A 25,638-nucleotide genomic window follows, 5' to 3' on the forward strand; every position below is an offset into this window, starting at 1 on the left:
CAAAGGTCTCTACCTCTGTTCGCTGATTTCACGCGAATTTAGGGTCCATATTGATTAATGTATAATTAGCTTGCCGGTATTCTAGTTCTTACAGCATGGATTGCGCGAATCTCTTGGGGCGGTCTAATAATAAATGTTGCATATATGATATACGACTCGTCAAATGGATCGAAAACATTCTTATATTCTGTAATTCTCGAACGTTACTTTAAAGAAATGAAAAATGATCTTGCGCAATTTTCGAGTGATTTTTTTTCATTCAACTCCACGAGATTTAGAGAATATGATAACGGAAGATATCGATAACGGAAAATCACCCTCCGCCCACCGTGACGTCAACAACACCGCCGACACACTGAGCCAAAAAAATTGTTGACCAAATCTTTTAACTTGATTATATTTTTACAATTCAAGTATTTATATTCAGAAAAAAATTTATTGTAAAACGAAGATATTTAGTCCGATATTTTCAATTAAATATTGGATTAATTCAACAATTATTTAGTTGTACAAAAAAAATGTAATTCATTTATGTCAACTCAACCATTAAAATTTTTTGATCGAGAATTAACTAAACCAGCTCAATATTTAGTTGAATGTATCGAACCAAGTATTTTAATTTTTCTTTCAGTGTATTTAAACATATAAACGCTTGAAGAAATTTAATTTAACTAAATATATAAATAATTTAATTGTAGAAATTTAATCAAGTTAAAAAATTTATAATCAAATCAACAAACAATTTCGTCAAATTAACAATTTTTTTTCTTATGGTGCAGATGCAACTCTCATTGGCAAAATAGCGTGTTTCGCGTAAATATTACAAAATGTAAAGTAACGACATCTTACATTAAAACGTTGCGACAACTTCCAGATCGAGTAAAATTACAAATGTAATACTGATACATTATCCTTTTTTTCATAAATAAGATCTAATTATTTTAATCACGGAAAAAAATCATGTTAAATTAAAGACGGGAATGTTAGGCTTGGTACGAAAGTATTACGAGAGAATACCTTGTCATCGATGGTCAAATATCTTTTTTTTTACGAACAAAAGAGATTAACATGAATAGAGATGGTAATGTTAACAATGGAAACAATATATTATCTACAACCAAGATTCTCCTTCAGGACATATATTCGAGGTTTGGTAATCTTGTGTGGCTCTCGCAATACACGTGGACATGTATATACGATGTATATACATTTGTATATATTTCTTCTTCATACATATATTTCTCCTCTTTGAAATTGTACGTTTATTTTACACGTGGAATTAATATAATTAATAATAATATGAATAATAATAATAATAACAATAATTATAAGAATAATAATGTACATACTTTCACCGTTGTTGTTTACATAATCATGACGGTAATCAGAATCATGCAATATAATGATCATAATTATGACGTAATTAGTACAGGTTTGCCAAGTGAGGAACAATGACGTCGAAAACTTTGATTCGCTTGATTTGATACAAATATGCATATCCGGGTTGATTCAAGATGACACGCGATTGCGGATTCGTGTCGTTCATTGTTACGCGGGGGATCATACGTTAACAACTGTCTGCCATGATCACTCGACAAAACAGCACATGCAATAACGATGATAATAATAATTCGGGTAATAATAATTAGAAAAAAAAATAATAATGATGAATTCGAATAACTAACCTTCCCCTTCTCAATTCTTCCCCTCGTTCTTTCTCGCCCTCTCTCTCTCTCTCTCTCTCTCTCTCTCTCTCTCTCTTTCTCTCTATACACAAGTGCACAATTATTTACATAATCAATATAATGACAAATTCTAAGGTGCCTCTTGAGCGCATTTTAAAACTTGTGGATTCGTCTGGAAATAATCCAGGATTATTTGGCACATCTCAGTTTCTTGCGTCCTTTAACATGCGGTCTGATACTTGGCACGATATTGAACCGTCATGCATTGATTGGCTCTTAGAAGATCGATTTTAAATAGCTAAAAATGGAGATAACGATTTTTTTTTTTCACCGAAGACACATCTCTCTACGTCGCGCGTTCACTTTTACAATTGTTTCACATTGAATTTAGTGTATCTATCTTTTTTTTTCTCTCTGGATCGACTAACATTACGGTTGATCTAATCACGACACAGTAGCCCACAATCTCTATACGAACTGACGACACATCTTTGCCGAGTTTACCGGAACTCTTAGAGTCATCGAGGAAAAGAAAAGAAAACACAGAAAATTTACCTTCCGACAATACACAATTATTGCTAACGCAAGAATACCTGTAAGATACACACCGCGCACTTGCATTTACCGAATAATTTCCAATGAAAAACCACAATGGTCTCTATCTCTCTTTCTGTCGCTCTTTCTCTCTCTTTCTCGCTCTACTACACATTTTTTTCTTTTCTATTTCGCATCGATCCCTATTTCGTAGCGATACAATGACACAGATAAACACCTTTTACCTTATTCGATCGCGTCGCGTAATAATCGTTCCCTGTAAAAAAACACTCAGGAGAAACAATCGTTTTATGCGAAATTTTCAAAAGCTTGTATACCGAACCACAGTCGAGCCTAAGTCTATTGCGTTTAACGAATCTACGGGTTCGAAACACGAGTTTCTGCTTTCTAAACAAACACGAAATTGTTTCTAGGGCGAACGGTAAAACGTTTAGCGAGTTTCGCCTTCTTCGAGATCGCAGATCGTTTTCCTCTTACGTTCGAAGAAATACACTGTGTATCGTTATGCTTGTGGGATCGTCGTTTTGGAATTCCTTTTTTTTTCCTTCCTTTATAATAACAGCTTTCGCTCGGTTAGAATAGCAGGACTGCCAAAAATTTCTAACCGAATCTCACGTGAAAAAAACGTGCGACTCTCTATGATCGTGTGCGAAAGTTCTATACACGTGTCGCGTGAGGCATGACCGATTCGCGATAACGTAAAGGGAATCAATTGCATTACGCAGATTTCGCAATGCAATTCGTGTTAATATATCCGCATGTGTGCTACGCTGAATGGGAGTGTTTTAAAAAATCTGGATCGAAGCTTCTTCACTTATCAAAATTTATCAAAACGCATATGCACGGATCATAGAAAATTACACGGTATTTTCACGAGTTCCCCGAATTAGAAATTTTTCACCTTTGGGAGACATCAGGTCAGGTACATTTCCTCACGTAGAACGGGCTAATATGTAGAAAGAGCAAAACGCTCGGCAGATGTGCTTTGGCGCACCGAGATGATACTTGTTTTTTTGTATACTCGCGCATCTATATAATAGTGTTAACCGCTTGTCAGTCATGAGAATATAACCGTAAATACCTCGGAAACTCTTGACGTACGAACGTATTTCAGTCAGGGATTACTTCGGGACGTCAGAAGTAGGCTAAACTGCAGCAACTCCGTTTGAAATTTAAGTGTAACTTAAATGTAAATTTTTCGGCCGATTATCGTCCGCGATTTGATTATATATTCACTCAAATTCGAAACATCGTTGATGCAACCGAGCCTCGAAGCAACGTTCGCCTCATCACGGTGATACATAAGCACCATATTCTTTTCTTTGTCTTCTATATCAAACGCAAGAATCTACGTCGAGGAATAGTCCGTCGTAGAGGTATGAGAATATTCTTGCAGAATATTCTATCTCTCTTCTTTTTTTTTTCCCCTTTGAAGATCGCTTCCGATGATTCTCCGTCATATTCATGGCACCAAAGTACGACAACACACACGCGGAAGACTCTGTCAGGCGAGTAGTACTTGCAATACAGTATAACCGGGGAAGATTTAAGATTTGCGTAAGAAACATAAAACTATGTAACAGGCACCTGTAGAAGAACCATTTCTCCGAATTTCTCTATGAGACTTGCTTGGAAAATTGCGTGAAAGTACTTGTCTTGCAAACAGATACCGATACTGGCCTCCGATCGCCGTCCTCAGACCACCGAGACACGTATAGAAATGCTCGTCTTAAGCGCGGCGATTAAGACCGCTTAAGTTACTGAACCCAAGACGCAGGCACCCACTGAGGTTCCCTCTCGAGTGAATTGATCTCCGTGAGAAGCTGATTATACGCCCGATCCGTATCATTGTTGAGGATAAGCATGTCAAACAGATGGCCATACTTATCTTCCATCTCACGAGCTTTCTCGATTATATCTTTCAATTCTTCTTCCTTGAAGCTCTCGTTGTTCTTGATCCTCTTCTGCCTCAGCTTCTCGAGGCTCGGTGGCGCGATAAACACAACATATGGCTTCAGATCCGAATTTCGCAGGATCTTGAGACTCTGGGGATGCAAGTTTAAGACACAGATTTTCCCGGAATTAACCACTGTCCTGATGGCCTCCACGGACGTGCCGTAGTACGCTTTCTCGTACTCGCCGTGCTCGACAAATTTCCGACAAAGAATATCGGACTCGAACTGAGCACGAGAAATAAAATGGTAGTCCTGTCCATCGACCTCGGAGTCTTTCTTCGGACGACTTGTATCTGAAAATCGAGAAATGGCGTTTACGCGTTTAGATCAAGTTCTTTCATTTTTATTAAAAATTATAAAATAATAAATATACAAAATAGACAAATGAAGAGTGACACTTACGAGGAATCGCTGCGGCAAAACGTTCGCTGTCTTGCATCAATCTCTGCCTGAGTTCGTGTCGTCCGATGTTAGGTGGTCCGATGAGTACAATTGGCCTCTTGTGATTCGCACGAGGATAGTATAAGGCGACCTCCTCGTACGTCAGCACTTCCTCACTGTCGTAATCTGCGAGAAAACGTTGCGTTCAAGAATAGTTTTTACATTAGAGAATACTCCTCTAATTGAAATTAAGTCAGTCAGAGTTAGGGATTTATATACCATCTATGGCAGTTGTCGCGTAAAGTGGATACCCATCGTCATTAAAGTTCGCGCCGAACTTGTTTCGTTTTTTCTTCTTTGGATTTTTTCTGGCGCACAGTAGCGTACTGGATTTCTTCGAACCTCTCACCGTCGACTTGTCACCAGCTATCGTCTGCTTCATGGACTCTCGCCTTCACGGATAAAATAAGAACGTAATAATGAATAATCGAAATATGGTGAGATATAGATGTTAATATTCCTCGATTATAGTTAACTCACTGATGTTGAAACGCTCTGCTCGGTATGAGACCAGCCAGTGTCTGGTCCTCTTCGCCTTCTCGATATGCTTGCCACCAGTTAGGATCCTCTTGGGAAATTACGTGGAGTACATCGCCTTTTTGAAAACTCACGCCCAACTCTCTGCACGGTATGTACGGGTCTTCCTCGGGATCGTAATCGAAATGCGCTCGTATGTGTATCTAGATACGAACGATAAAAGCTTTATGGTTACAAATGTCACGTTATACCCGCGTTATATCTATGCAATAATGCCGGAACACCTGTTTCCTATTAGCATCGCTCTATAGATAATTCCGTGCAACTCGCAAGTATCAATATCGCGTCGTTAAGGTAAAAGAACAAATGTCATACGCTTGACATTCACTTTTATACGCTCACGTGCATTAGCATAGTCAATGCAGGTGCACCGAGCCAACTTTAATTAAGCGGACAACAGAGTGACTTAAATGATATTGATTTTCCTGAACTACAGTTAGCGAAATCGTAAAAAGATATTCAAATGTAAAACGACCAATGCCAGTTGTATCTTGAAGGACAAATGTCTTCTGACATTTGCCCTTTCACCCTCCAACGCCACCACCGCAATATTGGTTGTTCCACTTTCGAGATCCACGGATAAGATAGTTCACATTTCTAATACGAGGCTGTGCTAAATATATCAGGATACGTGCCGTATGTGACATACCTGTGTCGTTTCTTCTCTTCTTAAATTATTTCTGGGACTTGACGGAGCCGGAAGCACCAAGAACGTGAGACTACCCTGCATGCCGGCGAGAATATCGCAGACCTCGTTGACGGTCTTACCGCGCATCTCCACTCCGTTCACCTCGAGGACCTCGTCACCTTCGTGCAAGAGTCCCGACTTATCCGCCGCACCACCGCGAACGACACGCCCTTGTAAGACAAATTAATTTTAATATTGCGCTTCTCGGCATTGAATGATAAGATCACACGATAATATATGCAACAAGCCGCTCGTATACTTTTAGCAGAGATGAAAGAGACGGCAGTTGCAATGTAACAATGTATAATTACCTATAATCACTGCATCCCCTTCATTTCTGACGGTGGCACCCAGAGGTTCGTTAGTTTTCTCAATTCGGATGATTTTAATGTTGTCGACTACTCGGGAATCTTTCCAACTAGACGTCGGACTGGGCGGGCCGCTGGGTGGCGAGGACGACGGGCTCTGCTTCCTTTGTAACCCTTCCACGTATGAAACGATAGAGTCGTGCGCCAGAAGCAGAGCTTCCATGTCGTAACTTGTTAAAATACTCGTTAACTCCTCCACGGCGGCTATTGTTTCTGCTCCGCCGACACCTGTTGCGGTCGAGGACGATTGCCATTTTTCAAGGATATCCACACACTGGAACATCACGCCAGGACATTAGAAATACAATATAAATTCAAGTAAATAATAACAATGCATTTAATACACATGGACCTTCTCTCTTTACGAGATATATCGAACAACGTATGATTAAAAAAAATAGGTATAATTTCTAAGTCATTCACGCTGCGCTTGTTGAAATTTGTTGGAATGAGGTGTCTGTAATTTAATTAAACATTGCATTAAAATGTCGACAAAATCGCCAAAAAATATTATTGCAAAAATATTTGAAGATAAATTGATAAGCTCTTTTTTCATGATCTCAATTAAATTACGCGCACGCAATGTCACACATCATGTAGCTTCACGACTAGAAAGAATCTTTTAAATTAATAAACAAAAAGTTCTAGAACTTGAAACAACAACTATGCGTGAATGAATAATGTTGCGCACCCTCTCTTTCATTATGTTATAAATTTATCAATGTCACGTACATCTCGCGCTAAACTTGACGCATCATCGGCATGATGTTTGAAAATTTTGCTCGCCCTTAGGCGATTTTTTAAAGTGTGTCGAGTCGCCAAGGCGGACGCAAATCGATTCTGCACCAAAAGTGTCCGGACCGCCTCAAGCTCGGCTTCGACACCTGGACCCGAAATACCGAGAGCACCTGAAATATTCCGTAGTTGGAGCTGCAGCCTCTCCAGCGTAGCAACGACCTCGCCGTACGCTGAAATATGAAAGGTATACTTGTTAGAAACTTCCTTGCGGAATCCCGTGCCGCAGCACCCGCTGTTTATTTACGCTACGCTATAGTAGGTTGTAAAGGAAGGGCGAGGAACTATATTAGCATTCAATTTTCAGCAACTTTCAGAATTCTTTAAATATTGCTTTCGCGTTTGTGTAAGTTTCTGAAATTAGACGCAAGTCATTTAGCGCAAACGAGACCCGGTATAGATACTAAAAATTCCCTCGAGACAAGAAAACGTAATACGAAATTGAAAAAACTTATATTAAAAATAAAATAATATCGCTGCGCGATATTAAAGTTTTTTCCCAACCGAGTTTATTCACGTTTTCCTTTTTTGGTTCAGAGAGATCTGCGAGAATGTATTTAAAAAAGCAAAATTGCTTACTGAGCGGCCTGGGGGGCTCCTCCACTTCTTGGACTGCATTAGGAGTGGCGTGCGTGACTCGACTAACACCGGTGGTCACCTCGTCCTGTGCGTAAGCAAGATTTTCCTGGCCACTGAGGCTCGTCGCGTGGCTCTCCAAAGCTTGGAGCTTTTTAGAGCCACGGAGAGAACGGCTGAGCATTTCCTGCCTCTCCTCCTCATCCTTTCGTTTTCGTAGCTGTTCCTGCAAGTGCGACATAACTGGTGAGCTATCCATTTTCCTTTTACAAGATCTAAAAGTAGAAATTCAAATCTCACGCGGCAAAATAGAACTAGTTCCGTTTATTCTGGGGACCGTTCAAGATATCGAAATTCCATCTGGCTATTTAAATGCACGACACGTTTCTTCACAAAATATTTCACATATTTTTCGGAAGGTTATACATCTCTACTTAAATGTATTTTATTATAGACGCGATTGAACGTAAATAATTAAAGAAGTCTTTAAAAAACAAAAAAAAAATACAAGAGAAGAGCTTCGGGAAAAAGTTTTATCGGATTAAACTTATCGTGCTTTTTCTTCTGTAATCTACGCAATTTATCTAGCCTACGGTATACAATATAAAAAATAGATATTAAATATAAAATTTATTTAAAAAAAAAAAAATAATACTTCCATCCAAAACAGGATACGATGTCCTAAAGAAATCTTACCTTATTCACAGTTATTACAACAATAATAACGACAAGTTATGCCGGAGACTGATTATACGAGAGATTGTGAAATAGTAATTGCTGTATATGCAACTGTATGTAACAAGTGTCGTAAATGCATACGGTTCGTTAAAAAATTTATAGGTCACTCAATGCGGTTGCGGCACGTGCAAAATAAGTTCTTGAACGATCAATTGAACCTCTTTGCGAATATATACTCGCTCATCAATTATTTCGAGGCAGCTTATATTCGAAAAGAAGAGTTTTTACTTTCTAGCGTCAACTAAATCTGGCAGTGCACAACAATAAACGTATCATACATTTTATATCGTGTATTTAAATGTTTGCTTTATATAAGTCACGTTACGAAATTGTTTTAAGCAAAATCTGTCTCGGTGAGAAAATTTCCCGGTGAGAAAATCTCCGCACGAGTCTCTCGACTTAATAATTTTATAAAATCGCGCACGAGAGCTTCCGTCATAATTTGTTAATTTTAGGAATTATACAATTATGTTACATGAATATTAATCAAACAAACGAATTAAATAAAACAGAAAATTTCAATTAATTTCAAGCAATCTCTTCATGCCGTAATAAAATAACTTTTGACTGAGAGATCTTTCTAACTGCAAATAGTTCTCGAATCAACAAGAATTTGTAACTGAATATTTACGTAGCAAATGAAAAATCTGCATTTTATTACAAACGTTTTTTTCTTTTCGATATGTGTGCAGTGATACATGTATTTATTAGCAAAGTCTGATTTGTAACGTATTTTTATCCTCTTGGTGAATCAGTAACGTTTACTTGCGATCAAGTTACATGAATTTGTCATGCTATCGGCCGTGTTATTCCGTGATTCGTGATCTACGCCCACCGTGTCAGCTGATAAAACCGTTGTTAATCAGCCGTTTGCGTTTTACCGTGAAATTGCGATGTGTGTGGCATTCGCGCGATAAAGAATGTTTATCCGTAATGCGCTGCGGCAGTTTGCAACAAAGTATACGACTTTTAATTTTCATTTATATAACGAGCACCGCGTTTCGTTGCGCGATGCTAGGTACGAAAATAGAAATATCTTAGTGAAGCCCCGTTTACCGTGGTAGTGGACGTAGGGTTTCCTGTGGAACCTGAGCTTATCCTCCCGTACAATGCGCTTAGACAACGCCAATGGCTAACGCGGAGTATCTTAGAAGCGTCATGTGTGTTTTGACGTTAAAAAAAAAATGATTATAACAATAAAATGAATTCCGGGAAAATTCCAGTGTTTTCAGTCGTTTATATAAGTCTCTGGACGGTCTCTGAGCGACGCGATATATCTGGTACAATCTGTTCCAACACGTGATTTCATCTTGATAAGAACTAATTTATGGAACTTCGTAGGTAGAATAATAAATAAAATTGAATTGAGAGGGAGGAAACGCTGTGATGTTTTATTTATTCGCAATTATTAAGAATTCTCAAACAACAGCGTGCGGTAATCGGGATATCGAAATGTAAATTGAAAAGAAATGTAAAGCAGATCGGATATTCGGTCGATACGTTGCAGCTAATAAGTCTCATAAAAACGGGAAAGTAAAGAAAGATGTGTTGAATTTGGGACACCTGCTGCTGTGCGCGGCGTATCTCGAGATATTAGAGCAGCGAGCCGAATTGAAAGTCTGAAATGGGTTGCCCCGTCTGCTTGAGGCAGATCAAGAAACTGAGGTCAGGGAACCATACAAAAGAAAAAAGGAAGAAAAAAAAAACGAAACAGAGATCACCGCTGAATGCAGCAGGCCTGCGAGTCACCCTACGTCTACATCTATCGAAAACTTCGTAACGCTACACTTCAGGCATGTAATCTTAGACTATTGCGGGGGTTCTTTACATTCCAGACTGCACTTGACTTAAGGCAGGTAAGAGCGTGGTGTGAGGATTCCATAAGATAAACACACTCGCGCGGCCCCGACGACGCCAGTCACGTAAGGGGTTCTGGCATTTCTCACACTTACAGATACCGAGATTGTATGAATTTCAAGCGCGCCGCGCTCCGATCCACGAGCATATCCAGGTCTCATCCCACAATTTTCCACGACGAGTCCTCTCAATTTTTAACAGTTCAATGAAACGAAGTTCAACAGGAGCGAAAAATTATTCGAGCACGGACGTCGACTGGAGCTTCACGGCCGCGTACGTTAGTCTCGAAAAGGAGATTTTTCTGTCTATATACCCTCAGCTGATTTGCAACTTTTATTAACCCTAGAGTGCCATTGGGAGGATAAACTTTTATCCAAGTGCTAATTCAAGTTTGATACAGTTCCTATTGTTAAAATTTTGATAGTTTAAAATAATATTTAATAAAATTTCTTTACATTAATAGACTGTTTTGCATTAAAATGATAGTTCAGTCATTTTAATATCTTGCCATCTATAAAAAAAGTCCAAGAAAAATCTTAAAAATGTAAAAAAGTTCTTAATTAGACACGGAAAGAACGGTCTTGCTAGAGTATCTAAAAATTTAGCTAGATACAGATCTGTGAAAATAATTTTGTTACGACATCAAAATAATTACGCAAGAGGCTCAAGTTGTCAGAATGTCGAAACTTTTTGTAGAATCGCTCATCGTGCTTGAACGTCCTTTATAATTATTTTGATGGTTCACCGATATTATTTTCAGATCTGTATACAGCTAAAATTTTAATTACTTCAGTAAAACTGTTCTTTCCGTAAGTAAATTTTCATCGAGAGAGTATTAACATCAGAAAAATATGAGTAGCACTCTACAGTTAATGGACAAACACCATTCAAGTGCGTAATTTTATTTAATATTAAGTAAAAAAAAATATTCTGATTAATATAACATAATATTAAATAATAATTCCTGAAATATTAATGTAAGTACAATATGTTTTTTTATTAAAATGAAACAAAGTTTATGCAAAAAAAAAGAGTATAAACGTATCATTTATTATTAATAATTTTATAATATATTTTAAAAAATGTTTATTCTTTCAAATTTTAAAATTGTATGAATATTTTTATAATATTTCACAAATATTAAAGTAATACATCAAGAATATTATATAATGGAGACGTGTAACATTAACAGAATATTTTCATGATATTGAAAAAATATTAAATAATATTCTCAGAATATTCGTAGTAATATTATTTTAATGTTTAATAATATCCATATGATATTCTAGAAATATTTGTGCTTATAGGGCAGTTGTTTCAATGCCACGCACGGAATAAAAAATTGTCCTCAATGATCGACGTTCGTTTAATGATTTTCGGACGCTCGTTAACGCGCGTCCCGCTAATGCGCCTAATTAATTTCCGCTCGTCCAAGGTCGCATCGCAACTCATTTGTCAATTGAACTTCGAGTGCGGGGAATTCGGAAACTGTGCGCGGCTACGTCGCGCGACGAATGGTGCCTCGATAATAACTATTGTCATCGGCTTGCAATTTCCTGCGCAAATGGTCATGTGAGTAGCGGCGAGTTACACGTCCTCTTAAATAACGATCTGTCATTTACTGCCTTCGCGTCGTTATGTAACGCGATCTGCTGCTGCTTATCCACACGATTGCGCGCTATTCTCACGGGTTAAAAGCTTCCCGCAAAATCCCCGCTTTTCCCGAGCCCCGAAACGCGCCCATTAACAACTTAATCCGATCACGGGGCAAAATCGTAAATTTCGACGAAAGCAAGAAGCGCAGCGTTTTATCGTTGTGACGAAACACCGGGCGGAGGCCTCGCGCCAGTTTACGAGCCAGGCCGGCGATATTACACGGTCAACCCTTCTTCAATATGCAAATATCGTGTCTCGCGCAAAGCTTCCTTTTTTACGAGAATGTTTATTACATCAAGCAAAACCGATGCACCTCGTGATGACAATTACTATGGGTGGCGGACATAAAATATACAGTGAAATCGGGTACATCGAATTTGGTCCCCTTGACAAAAATGCTGCTTCAACATTAATAACAAAAAAAAAGAAAGAAAGCAAAACGTCTCATTTAACACTTACCAGTTTTAGACAATTTGCGTATTGTCGCGAATTGATTACGTCGAGCTGGTTCTCTTAACGCACGTGACTTCGAGTTTAACAATAACATTTCGAATGTGTGTTAGGTGTACATCCAGCTTGTTTCTTTTTTTTCTTTTATTATTATTTCCTTACCCCCGATACTTACGTTCCGTCACGTCCTCCGAAATTCGACGCAGGATTGACGATGTCCGCGCTTCTCGAATGCTTATCATGCGTGCTTACGTGACTCGATACAACGCGAGTGCGAGAGTGTGCCGATACATCCTCGTCTCTCTCTTACCTGATATTTCCTGATAGAGTGAAGCTGCTGTTGCGTCGGCTCCGCGTTGGCGTTATCGCTCGTCTCGACATTATTGTTCTGCGTGGAGAGGCGCAGAGTGTCTTTCGGCGGTCTGGCGGGTGCTCTCTTCTGATCGCGAGGCGGGATGGCAGGCTTGACTCCGTTGAGACCGGCCTAAAAATCCATTCCGAAACAGCTCGTATTAATGGTCCCACGTGCCTGACGCCGCGCAAAACTACTTTGCCAAAATCTTCCCAACTCTTTTCGTTTCGCATTCCTCTCTCTTTTAACGTTACTTCCAGACAAACTATTGGAATACTTCAGTCGGAGATGCTTCGTAGAACCGCGCTTTTGCACGCGGCACGCGGAAGGGCGAAAGGGAAGAGAAGAAAACAGAGAAGCTGATAAGCGATAGCTAAGCGACAGAATGAAAATGTAGGAGAGAGAGAGAGAGAGAAAGAAAGATGTATATATATACACATGCACTGAATGGAGACATGTCGAAAGCAAGATTATGAAATAGAAGTAAAGTGCCGACTCTTGAATGACTCTGTGATTCATCATTGACGCGTTGTACCAAAGATGATCATATACTTCTAGGTATTTATTTAATAGAATATCGTCGAACTTGTATCAACCCTTTTTTTTATTAAAGATGGCAAGAGATTGTGTTATTTACAAGTTATTTTTCTGACTGTAAATTCATTTTCCTCGCATGCTATTTCGAGATATGTTAATTAAGCTATGTAATTTACGATTACATGTTTCTGAATATCATTAAATCGACGGGCATTTTACTTCGCAAGCTTTGTTGCGTAATTCGTGGCTACATTACCATGCTGTTGACGATCTCACGTTAGATATCTCACATTCCTCTACGCATGCTCCTCATTTTGCGTCTTCAATTCAACGGCGGTCTTTGCACATTTGATCTTTGCAATAATGACGTAATAGGACTTATCAAGATAAAGGATATTACACAAATATTTAAAAACATTATATGAATCTGCGTCTTAAAAGATTTTATACAAATTGGCGTCTTTCCTCAAGCTAATTTAATCGAATGAAGCAACGTCTAATTCCGTATAAAAGTAGTTGGTCGATTCATGGAAGTTAGTTTGATTCTCATCTCATTATACTTGCTTCAGCTTATTTAAAAAATGTTTAATTAATAATGCGCTCTTGGATAGCAGCGAATCTGAAAGTAGTGAAAAATTGTGAGCGTGGCTGTAACAGTTTCCACGAACACAATGCTGCCGTGCAAGGGAAAACCACTGCTGTACGGTGAGCTATCTTTTTCATAGACAAGATCGCGACCCTCAGCATCGAGGACTAGAACGATGATGAATTTAATCAAGTAAGAGGCAAACAACCGCGAAGTTACTTTGCAAGATGTGCAAATTTCCAAAGTGCAAGGACGCCGTTCGAATTATTTGACGAGCAAAAGTTTCTAAACTCATGGCGAAGTCCATTGTGTGGTTTACCTGCTGTTCAAGAGCGTCGACGTGCGACTTGAGCAAATGGTTCCTCAAAGTGTGCATCGGTGGTTTCGGTGCGCTCTGCTTCGTACGTTTGTCAGAAAGCCCATCGTGTAAAACTACCGAGCAGTCAACTTTATCCCGCTCGAAGGCGGGACATGGGGACTTGGTGATTCCCAGTGAAACGAAGTCAAAGAGCGAAAAGGATCTCCTTGTGATCGTCGGCTGTCGATCAACCATTAAATTCGGAAGGTCGGACATGCTTCTCCAACTAACGTGAAATTTCACGCCATTGTTGAGTAACACGGATGGAGCGTCCAACAATTTGAAACATTCGTATTCGAAAGACAGCCTCGAATTTTCCTGATTTTGCATACTCGGCGAATCGTCGAGATGATCACGTCGCTTTTCATGTGGATAAACGTTATTAGAATAACGCGCGTTGTCGAATAGACGAGGTATAATGGGATGCTTCGTCGAGGAGAGCTCGCACAAGGAATTTCGAGAATTCTGATTCGTCTCTTGGACGAAAGACGATTGGGCATGGATATTGTTTGCAACTTTGATAAACGAGACATCTTCCTCGGACAACATGCTAATCTCGTTCGGATAATCAGAGATAACTTCCTCGGTTTCATTTTCGACGACGAGGAGTTCTTCTCGAGAAGAGCTCACGATTTTGTCATCGAAAGCGGAAAGGACATTTGAGCGTATAGAATTGCTAATTGCTCTTGTGAAAGGGGAAGAGATTTTATTAGTATCAACTTTCCCGAGGAAGGAGTTATGCGATTTTGTAAGAAATTTCTCTCGTAAAACGGTGGATAACGAATGTCTTCGAGGCAGAGAAATGTCCTCGTTACAAGGATTCTTTCTATCTTGTTCGTTAAACGAGCTCCTTATTTGCGGGAACTCGTTGGAAGTGTTCATGACGAACGATCGCAAAACAGGATCGTTAAAATGAGGCTGCGTCAGTGCGTTAGGGCATTGCGTGCTGTAAGTGCCAAGCGAATCGCCATGCTCGTGGTGTAGGATAGAGTGTAAGCTGTCGATAATCAAGCTCTTGACTCTAGACCTTACCTTCTTCAAGCTGTGCTTATGGTCTACCGAGCGCACGACCACGGTCTCTTTAGCACTATCGTCGGCACTAGACAGCGTCGTGAAGCTATTATCATTCGGGGAGAGGCGAGGGGAGGCTACGAGCGTGGTCGTCGTAGTCGTCATGGTCATCGTCGTTGTCGCAGCGCACGAACTCCCCTCGTTAGCGACACTCGCGCGATCGCGCTTCGGTTCGAGGGTGTTGTGTTTGCTGTTGCCGGGAGTTTTATTCGGCGGCGGATATATCGGGTGGCACTTGGTGACCGGCACGAAATCCGGTGGACAATCGACGGCCATTTCGCGGTAAGGCTTTCTGCCCACCACGAGGAAGCTGCGTTCGGCGTTATGCTCGAGATCGCCAGAGGCCTCGCTCCTCAGCGTGGAATAGCCACTGGAGATCTGGTACCGCTTCTTCTTTGGCCGCTGCCGCGACGGGGAGGACGAGGAGGAGAGGTTGCTCAACTCGAGGAGGTCGTCGGTCGAGCCGGACCGAATCAGTTCCTCGATATCGAGGCTACGGGTTTTCGCCTTCAGTTTAGCCCGCTCGTCATTTGGGCGACGTTTCGCCGGACTCTTGCCAGACTTACTCGCTGGCTCGGTCTGGGAGGGTTCCGTCGGCTGGTCTTTCACTCCGCGAACAGGCGATACTTTATCTTGATCCTGCGGAGTCCTCGGGATCGGAGATTGTTCGTCTATCAGTCTGGTCAAGTCCGACATTTCGTCGGATCGCAGTAGTCCCTGAAGATCCTGCAAGTCCGTTAGTCCATAAGCTGGATTGTCGAAGGAAGTCGCCTCTCGGGTACGGCCGAAAAGCGGGGCTACCTTGATGTCAGGCACCATCGATCTACACGGAGAACCGAGGTCTATCCTCCGGACGTCGTAAGTCGGGGAGTCCTTGTGATTTTTGCTGTGCCTGAGCATCAAACTGGTGTCGAGAGGTGCGGTGCTGTCCGACCTACCCGACGAGCTTCTCGGGCTTGCGGAATCATCGCTGCACGTCTTGAGCATGGTGGGATAATCCTCCTTGGCAAACGGGTAATCGTCCTCGATATCGACGCTCGACTCTTTCTGCCCGCTCGTGTCTTCGTTCGCATATACCTCGAAAGCTTTAAAGGTACTCTTTATGTCCGTAATCGGGGAATCGGTCGCGATAGGGCTATCGCGATATTTGTCGAGTCCCAGGTTCTTCTTAGTGGCTTTCACTTTCTCCTCCTCGTCCTCGATATTTAGCTCGATCTTCAACATGGACGGTTGAAGACCGTTGTGGACATTGATCGTCCTGGCCGCCGAGTCGGTGATGTCGTACGCGCGATCGTTCGACACGAGTTTAACACGTCCGTCCGCGATGGTGCGCGTCTTAAGGGTCTCGTTTTTAAGGTTTAGGGAGAGGTCGAGGTCGCTAGCACTACGGGGACGATGCTGTAGCCCGTTCCTATAATCGGAAGAGCAGTTTTTTACCTTGTTGGGATAGGCCTTCTGTAGAAGGGTGTCGGGCACATCAACAGGTAGCTCCCGATGATGGCCCAGGGCGCCAGGGGCCCACATCTCATCGGGCCCCAGTCCCTCCTGCGGCTTCTTCGCGTCGCGCGAGCTACTGTTGTTGTTCTCTTGCAACTGCAATTGCTGCTGCTGAGAGTGTATGTCCGTCACGCCACTACCGCTACGCCTTCGGGACCTACAAACAAAAGAGAAGATCCCATGTTAACGTCACTATAGATTATTGACGTATCCTATCCTTCGATCGAGTACTTCTCAGATTTCTCAATGGTATATTCTGCGTAGAATCTACGCAAAAGTATATGTCAGGTTAAATAATTAGCAATCGATGCTCAATAAAAGTCGCTACTTAAATATGTCGAGCAAATATAGATTATTTTAAAATAGATGGGATAATAAATATCTTTGAAGCTTTATACAAATTTACTTTCGTAAGTTTAATTAAGAGCTCTATTAGATAATTAAAAGTGCAACTTCTAATAAGTAGGAACTTTACCTTTAACGAAATTGAAGTTCGATAGAATAATCAATAGACGAGTAACTGTAACTCTTTTTATCGGACGAAAACTAAGTGAAGGATAACTAGTTATTGCTATGTTTCTTACACGCAACTTGGGTGAGATAAATTGCCGGCTGTTACAAACATAAAATAGTACGTCGAGATATTATGCATTTGCAGATAATTAGATATCTTTAAGTCGTAAACTAACTCAATATCGACTTGAGGTACATTTGACAACGTATCATTAAAAGGGAGGTCATGCTCTCAATAAAATAAAGTACGTACATGGGAAACGTACAACATGAGAAAGTACTTAATCCCATTGTGATAACCATTGTCCAGCTAACTGTTTACTATAGATAAATAAAAATGAGACAGTGTTAACGGTGAAGTGAACGAAGTAATATAATGATAAATAAATAAAATATAATAATAATTATTCAATATTTCTCCTCGGTGAAGTAAATAGCAATCACACTACGTTAATGTCAACATTTTCTCGAATGCCCCGGCCATTGAGATAAACTTGCGAAAAATTAGAAAAGTCGTAAAAAAAGAATGTCCAATCTATCTTTCACGGAGAGGAAAAGTGCCATTTATCTCAGCGATCCCTCTTCTCTTCCTCTCTTTTTTCCTTTCTTTCTCTAGAATATTCCTTCCTTCCATATTTTCAGATTTCGCAGAACGTGCTGTGACGGTGCTCACGTGGAAATAAATTCAGCCGTTATATATCACATGACTCTCGATAGTGCATGTTACATGATGTCTCAAACGAATGTAGAATCTCCTGGTCGTTCGGTCGTGCGAAAAGTTCCCGGGACATGCACACGGCAACAGATCGGAAAGAAAACTTTCGATAAATCCAAAATATATGTATTACGGCTTGTCAGTCGCCGTTTTATCATGTTCGAGAAAGAGTTCGCGGCAGTTATTTTTCGTTACAAAGTTGTTCTGACTAAAGTAGCTTAAGAGACAGGGAACCGCATAAAGATCCTTGATAAATGTGCAGAATGTTAAATCGTAATTTCTTTCGTATTGATTAACGGCTAAAATTTTTTATGCGAACTACAATTGAATTAGATAGGATTCGCGAAAGATCGTCATATTTAAAAAATTCCAATTTATCCTACAAAGTAGCTACATTACAAGTTTGAATGATAAATATATTAAAACGTATTTAAATTTTGCTAAACTGTTTGCACTGCATTATCAGTCAATTAAATAAAATTTATTGATTGATTAAGGGCTCGTTAATAATTTAATTAAATTTAAATGTACCTAAAAATCAGAAATATATTTGAAACTCTTCTTGATGTATTTACTCGCAATTTTTACTTGTGTAAAATAAATAAAATGTCAGTTCGCATTTTTGACCAATAAATAGATGAATTGAATATACCGGTGCACAGATAAAAAAATGTATATCTGCAATGAAAAAACAGCTATCTAGTCATGCATTATTATTTTTTTTTTTTTTAATAAATATTCATGTGCCATGATCCTATATATGTATTGCTCTACAACAATATTTGATGTTGAATATTAAAATGTTGCGAAGAGGGATGATGGGCCCATCGAAAGCTTTCTACGTCAAATCCAAATTCATCAAAAAATCTGCATTTTTTTTCTAACCTGACGGCACTATTAAACGTCCAGTGCAATAATTTGCGCAAGTGCGTCCCTGCATTCCAGTGCAAGATATCGGAAATTAGATTTATGGAATACCGATCTGTATAGGACCAACAGACCTTTTCGTAGATCTGATTACATTGTAGGACGTAGAATATTCAACACAAAAACGCCATTACACTTGTTTGATCCTTACGCAAATACGCATAGAAGGTTCGTAGGTCCGTACAGCGGACGATAAAGAGGGAGACAATGGAAATCGCGAACAAAGGCGATAGGAAATACCGTACCACGATTGAATATACGCTTGAGTATAAAATGAGACGGCCTGCGTTTTCAATGGCATCTTATTAATGAGATCTTTAGAATTTTCGCGATCTAGATATAAATAGTGCAACGCGCCGCGTCTAATTACGTCTAATAAATATTTCCTATTTTATACGGATTCATGTTTCCCGTTTGATGCAATAAAAAAAAATTGTAAACATCGCAGACGCAACAATTGATAATTTTAAATTACATCTTTTATCAAATATAATGACAAAAGATGGGGAACACTTGTACAGGTTTTATGACGTCCGCATGAAAGTTGCACTCTGACAAACGTATGTCTCTAAATCGCCTCTTCACAGCATGCTTCAAAGTTTATGGAAAAAATTTTAATTTTGATCGCTGAATATTTTGTTTTTTTTATTTTTATTTTTTCATTTTAAGAAGCTGTTTCTTCTCTTCCGCATCTCTTCCGCCCTTCCCGTTTCATAACGCAATTACAGCGAGAAATTAAATAAGGCGGAGCACGAGACCTAATTTCTGCGACGACCGAGCGAATTTCGCCAGGAAACACGCCGCCCTTCATCACGTAAGAAACGTAAATTCGCGAACTCGTAAATACTTTCCAATAGTTAATCGATCGTTAATGTGCGAGCGTGATTCGCGCCGCGTGCATCTGTTCCACGTGGAGCCCGTAATGGGAAAACGTGAGCAGGTCAGCGTGATCACCATCTGCGAGACTGCATCTAAAGCTGACTCAACCTGTCTGGGGGATAGCCTCTCTTAAAGGGCAGGCCCGGTATAAGAATGCGTTTCCAAGAAAACGGACACAGGAGGGTCAGGCCAGTTCTCGAGCCGAGGCCACGTAGAGACCATGCGAGAAAACTTTCTGAGAGTTGTGAGTGTCCTTTAATTCAACCCAAGTGCATTCTTCCGTTCGGATCGATAATCCGCTTGGGAAAAATGGTATTTTCTGCTCTATTCACAGCTGCAGACAACTGCAGATAAAGATCGCTGCCGCGGCGCAGTTTCGCGCAATGCGCGTGACGCGAATCGAACGAGAGGCGATCAAAAGCGATGGAAATGTTGTACTGCATTTATAGCAATTTGAGATGATCGGCTATAAGGTAAATTGATGATAACGATACTAATCTGACGCGGGCTTTCATCCGTGAGTTAACTAAAAGCTAAATTGACTCATAAAAGCTATAGTGCAGCATTATACCGATAATATCTACATGATGCAATCGAAAATAATAATATGGCCCGTAATTAAATCTTTATAAAATGTGTGACGTACCCTCTTCCGCCGTCCCTCCCAAACGGGGAGAGAGTTCTCACCAAGGAGATTTAATTAAAGTTTTTCTTTTCTTTTCTTTTCTCGCGTATCTCCCAAGTTTACCGAATTAGATATCAGATCCGCTTAATTATTTATACAATATTCCATAATAAGATGTCCTTTAGCCTGCGCGAAATACGACAGAAATCTCGCTCGAGAGAACTTTCTTTCGCCTTTCGTCTTATCTTATGTAAAGTAATGCAGAAAATTAAAATCGAGAATACGTTCGCTTCCCACGAGGCAGAGAGGGGAGGGGGGAGGGGGTCTCGTCGCGCCTATGACACGATGCAGCTGTTAATTTACAGTAATCGCGGCCAAAAAATTCGCGGCGCGCAAAACGTATGTACGAGTGAAAGTATCGCGTGTCCTGACGAAACGGAGACTCGCGAAAGGAATGCAAGTCTAATAACGACGACGACGACGACGACGATGGTATCGGTGTGCGCCGCGTCCTTATACAAATCGTGACTCCCGCGAAAGGTCACTCCTGCTTTCTCAATTAATTTCTCCATTCATGTCTGCATTTTCTTTTTTATCGTGCCATAGTCCTCTCACCTCTCACGTCGCGACGCGTCGCTATAGTTTCCTGAGCGAAACCTCTTAGGCGGCGTAGATCATTCAAGTTCGGGCAAATGTGCGAGTTACGTAATAATGGGCGTACGAGAGGGATAAAGAGAACAGTGTGTCATCGATTGTATTATCGTGATTCGTCGGAATTTGGATGGGCAGCGATTGCTCGCGCGTGCATGCAATGAATGGCAATCGATATCAGGAATTCGTAACTTTGCGTTCCGAGTTGACGATTCCACGTAGTGGAAACGCGACGAGGAAGCCGATAATTAAACGTCGCGGCCCTTAAGGTCGCGAAAAGCTAGAAATATTGATTTCCACGCTCACTAGAGATCCAATTTATTTTTCTAACGACGCTTATCGATAATTACAGCCTCTCGTCGGGCGACGCGGCGCCGTCGCCGTTTACCGCGGCGGTGCGGAAATCAAGTTGCTAAATTACGGCGCGCGTAACTACCCATGTTTAACGAAAAGAGATCGGGGCGTGCTCAAGGCCCGAACAATTATTCGCGTAATCGCGTGCGAAATCCGCGGTCGATTATGTAATGCGAGTTACACAGAGATGAATACGTTATGAATGCGCCTTGCGTGACTTAAATTCCTTGGGAGCACTTTACATTTTCGCACAAAAGTTTTGCACGAGAGGACGGGATAGTCTCGACGTTGGAAAAACACTGGCGCATCTCTTTAAAACATGTACCTCTTATGTGTACCTCAAGATACATTGAAAGAGCGATTTTGTTAAAATACAGATAAGTATGAAAATAATTACGTTGGATCATTAAAATAATTATGTGTGTGTTCCATTGAAAAAAAGGATTTGGTAATTGTAATATTACCAAATTTGGTATTTTAATTATTCAACATAATTATTTTTATATCTGTATTTCAAATCGTTTTTTCAGTGTATATGTGACAAATACAAAAACTAAAAAGAATGATTCTTTCACTCTAATTACGTTTTGTGTTCACAAATACAGAGAAAAATGTCTTCGAGTAAAAAAAATTTTGTTTAAGTCAAAGAAATTGTGTGCATTATAGCGACACGCTTAAAGAAAAGTTTCTTTAATTTAAAGAAATTTTTTGGTTGTCCCTTTTATTAGAATTAATAAAATAGTTTAATTGTGTAACGCAAGTCTTTATTTAAATGAAAAAACTATATTTTTAAAACAACTAAATTATTTTTTATATTTTTGTCAATACTTTCTTTAAATTAAAAAATATTTGTTTAAATTAAATAATTTATTTACTTAAAAAAAACCAATAATGTCATTTCTTGAAATCAAATAAATTTTTATTTTTACTTCAACTTAAAAAAAAACAGAGTTAACAAAATGATTTTATAAACTTAAATATAACTATTCTTTGAGTGCATTTGTGTAAAAAGTGTAAGTGTAAATAAAAAAAAATGTAAGAGATGTAAATCTCTTGTATAAATTTCTATATAAAAAGAATCAAGCTCGTTTCACGGATGCACTATTCGATTACGGCTTGCAGTTAACAGCCAGATTAAAGCTAGTAAAGCTTTAAGCTACCGCGCGCGAAGTAAATTAAACTGGTTTTTTATTCCAACTTATGTGCGCAGTTAAATCCGTTATTTATATTTTTATTTTTTTACACCGCGTTGTGCCGAAGAGAATTCGATATTTAATCGAAGAACCATTCTATTCTTTAATGAAAAAAAATGGTTTTGTGCTGAAGCGTATACAAATTTAGCCGGATCTGTAAAAATAATTTTGCTGGTCCACCAAAATAATTGTAGAGGGCCCTCAATCTGAATATTAAAACTTTTTGCAATATTGCTCATTCTGTTTGACAGGATTCTACATAATTATTTTAATAGTTCAATAAAATTATATTTTCAAAATAGATTTGTATCTAGCTAAATTTTTAGATTCTTCAGCAAAAAAATTGTTCTTTTCGCGTAGGAATGTCTTAATTAGTAATAGAAATAGTCTTCTACTTGTACGCGTCCTAGTTTTGTTTTTTTACCTAAACATAATTTATATGTAACAAAAATGGGAAAGGTAACTTCGTAAACAGTTAGTAAAGATATACGTTGCGTTACTTCGTGCAGACCCTTGTATTCATTGTAATGTGCAGTGAATCCGTCCCTGGCTTAACGATACCTGTGGAGGCGGGCAGGTAAGCAGGGCTGCAGTCAGGAACGGAAACACGTGATCTCCCCTTGTTTCGAATTCCACGTGAGAATTCGCGTTTGATGTTCCCAGAGTCGGGCACTGATATTCTCCTAGCGTGATTCCATAAAACTTGCCACAAATATTCCATTTTGTACACGTCTACGCATTATACGTACGTTCATTTCGAATTTTATTGGGTGCCATTGCATTTTACACGCGATCGAAATTTCATTTCTCGAGTGCTTTACGTGTCTTTCGTGTTAAAGCTTGAATAAAGGAAGTAAAGGAAGGTTGAGTAGATAAAGATAAGAGGAAAGAGATTGAGTTATACACATGACGCGATGAATCTTGAGCTCTAGAATCTGGTGCACCGTCATCCGTTTCTAAGAAAAGATTGAGTTAATTAATCATCACTCGCGCAGCATTACATTATGCTTGTGGATACGAATAAAGCTGTCATAATAAATAGGGATTTTAAAACGGCGATTTAAAGGACGATATTTTCTGATTTTAACCAACCCGAAAAATGAAATGCGGGATCTCTGAAGCGCCCACTTAAACGAGGCTTTGTACCTATTCACAAAATTATTGGCACCCGATAGGCAATCGTATCCGCTGATATTTACATCTCCTGAATGCGCTAATAACGTACAATTATTACTGAGATCTTTCGAGTGTATTAAGCAATAAGTGGCACTTGATAACAAACAGCCTGCCATTAAATTATCAAGTAGCTATATATCTCACGGGGGCTTAATACATTATATCTACATCGTGTTAGAGCTCGTTCCCAATGGAGTGCCTATGCACGAAACCTGGCCCTTCGCCTCTACCTCGTCTACCCCTTCGAACAGGCATCTTTAATTAAGAGCTGCAAATACAAGTTTGTATTTCGCGCTACGTAGCAGCAATTCCCTTGTCTCGACCAAAATGCCTAACTCGCCTCGAAATTAAGCACGCAAGTGTGACGGTAGCTTGATATTAACACGTACTTTTTCGCATATTTCTTCACAGATAATTAAATGCTGCGGCGCTGTAATTTCATACTAGGCGCATCCTGCAACTTGTAGCGAGTAAGAATAGCGATTGCGATAACAAACGGAAGTGCAGATCTTCGCGAAATTGATACAGTCGGAAAATACGCTGTGTTACGCACGACTGTGCGTACCTCGTGCGATCGACGAAATCGCTCGCATCGTGTCGTAATTATTGTTGCGAGTAATACGACTTGCGCGCTAATAGTAACGCTAACTGTATCGACATTTAAAGTTACAACATTCTACGTGTACGTGAAAACAGCTTCCAGTTTTGCAGGAATTGGCTCGGAATAATGGAACGACAACTCGCGAAGAAGATTTATGATGAATCCGGGGATAGTTCGGCAGTGCTCGAACCGGAAAGTATTGATGAGTTTTTGTCGAAATTTATTACCTGTCGATATTTCATGCACAGTGCACCCGGAAGTGCACCGTGCATGTCGAAATTGTGTCATCATGTACCTAAATTATACATCAGGTACTGAAACGTGTGCAAACGTGTGCGACACATGTTAGAGAGCAGTGTATCCGCAAGGTGCTTCGCATAAGTGCACTATAGAAATTCGAGAGTACGAGGTTCACGAACTGAAAAGTAGGATTTTCTCTCATTAAAGTCGGTTATTTTCAAGGCACGTATTTTAAAGGAAAAAGGAAAAAAAAATTAATGTCCCATTGATGTCAGTGGTAACAACAATACGAGAACTGTCATTACTTGGAAATTGGGAACATTTTTTGTATAATATTCTAAAAATCATTCTTCATTGTTCTGAAAATTCTCTACTACACCCAGAAAAAAATTACGTTAACTTGGTATTTTTACGTTGAAGTGAAAATAACAATTTGTCTGATTTCAAGAAATGACGTTGTTAAAATAAATTTAAACTAAATAAATTATTTCTTCAAATTATTCGCGCTTAATTTAAGCAAATAATTTTTTTAATCAAAGAAAGTACTGACAGAAATGTAAGAAATAATTTAGTTGTTCTGATTTTAAAAATATATTTCTTCCATTTAAAAAAAAAATTTGCGTTGTGTGTACAACCAAACTATTTCTTTAATTCTAATCAAAGGAACAGCCAAAAAATTTCTTCAAATGAAAGAAACTTTTAAAGCAGCCGTATACAGCAATACAGAAACTTCTTTAATTCAAACAAATTTGTTTTGACTCGAAAAAACTTTTCTCCCTGCGTGTACGTTCAATTTACATTTTTCTCTCATTAAATCTCCATCGATACATTTGTGTCAAGTGTTTACAAAAACAATGAAAGAAACATTGTACATTCCATTCATATTCCTTATATCCTAAATGGAAATCGAAAAGCCTTTTTTTTGTTAAATTCTATGGTGAAGGTAACGAGTGCGAGATAAAAGGCCTCAGGCAGTAAAATTCCTTTTCCAATCGTCATTTCCCGTATATGAACGTGACTTTGGTATTTTATCAGTTTTTCGTGACACGTTACAATAGAAAG

At 39.4% G+C, this 25,638-nt stretch overlaps 1 protein-coding gene across 6 annotated transcripts in view; it reads right to left on the reverse strand.

The window, feature by feature from the left end:
- Positions 1-1,024: 1,024 nt before the first annotated feature.
- Positions 1,025-25,638, reverse strand: part of LOC105199953 — an 81,509-nt gene continuing 56,895 nt past the window's right edge. For all 6 annotated transcript variants that reach the window (XM_039452118.1, XM_026130329.2, XM_026130328.2 and 3 more), the window contains 10 exons: positions 15,167-16,859; positions 12,612-12,785; positions 7,604-7,826; positions 6,962-7,197; positions 6,173-6,503; positions 5,823-6,031; positions 5,117-5,316; positions 4,856-5,028; positions 4,598-4,762; positions 1,025-4,488 (listed from right to left, as the gene is read on the reverse strand). In XM_039452118.1, coding sequence (XP_039308052.1) covers positions 3,998-4,488; positions 4,598-4,762; positions 4,856-5,028; positions 5,117-5,316; positions 5,823-6,031; positions 6,173-6,503; positions 6,962-7,197; positions 7,604-7,826; positions 12,612-12,785; positions 15,167-16,859 — 3,895 coding nt within the window. In that variant the 3' untranslated portion in view covers positions 1,025-3,997. The remainder of the gene's footprint in view (positions 4,489-4,597; positions 4,763-4,855; positions 5,029-5,116; positions 5,317-5,822; positions 6,032-6,172; positions 6,504-6,961; positions 7,198-7,603; positions 7,827-12,611; positions 12,786-15,166; positions 16,860-25,638) is intronic.

This window comes from Solenopsis invicta, chromosome 7 (assembly GCF_016802725.1).
Source record: "Solenopsis invicta isolate M01_SB chromosome 7, UNIL_Sinv_3.0, whole genome shotgun sequence".
Classification (NCBI taxonomy): domain Eukaryota; kingdom Metazoa; phylum Arthropoda; class Insecta; order Hymenoptera; family Formicidae; genus Solenopsis; species Solenopsis invicta.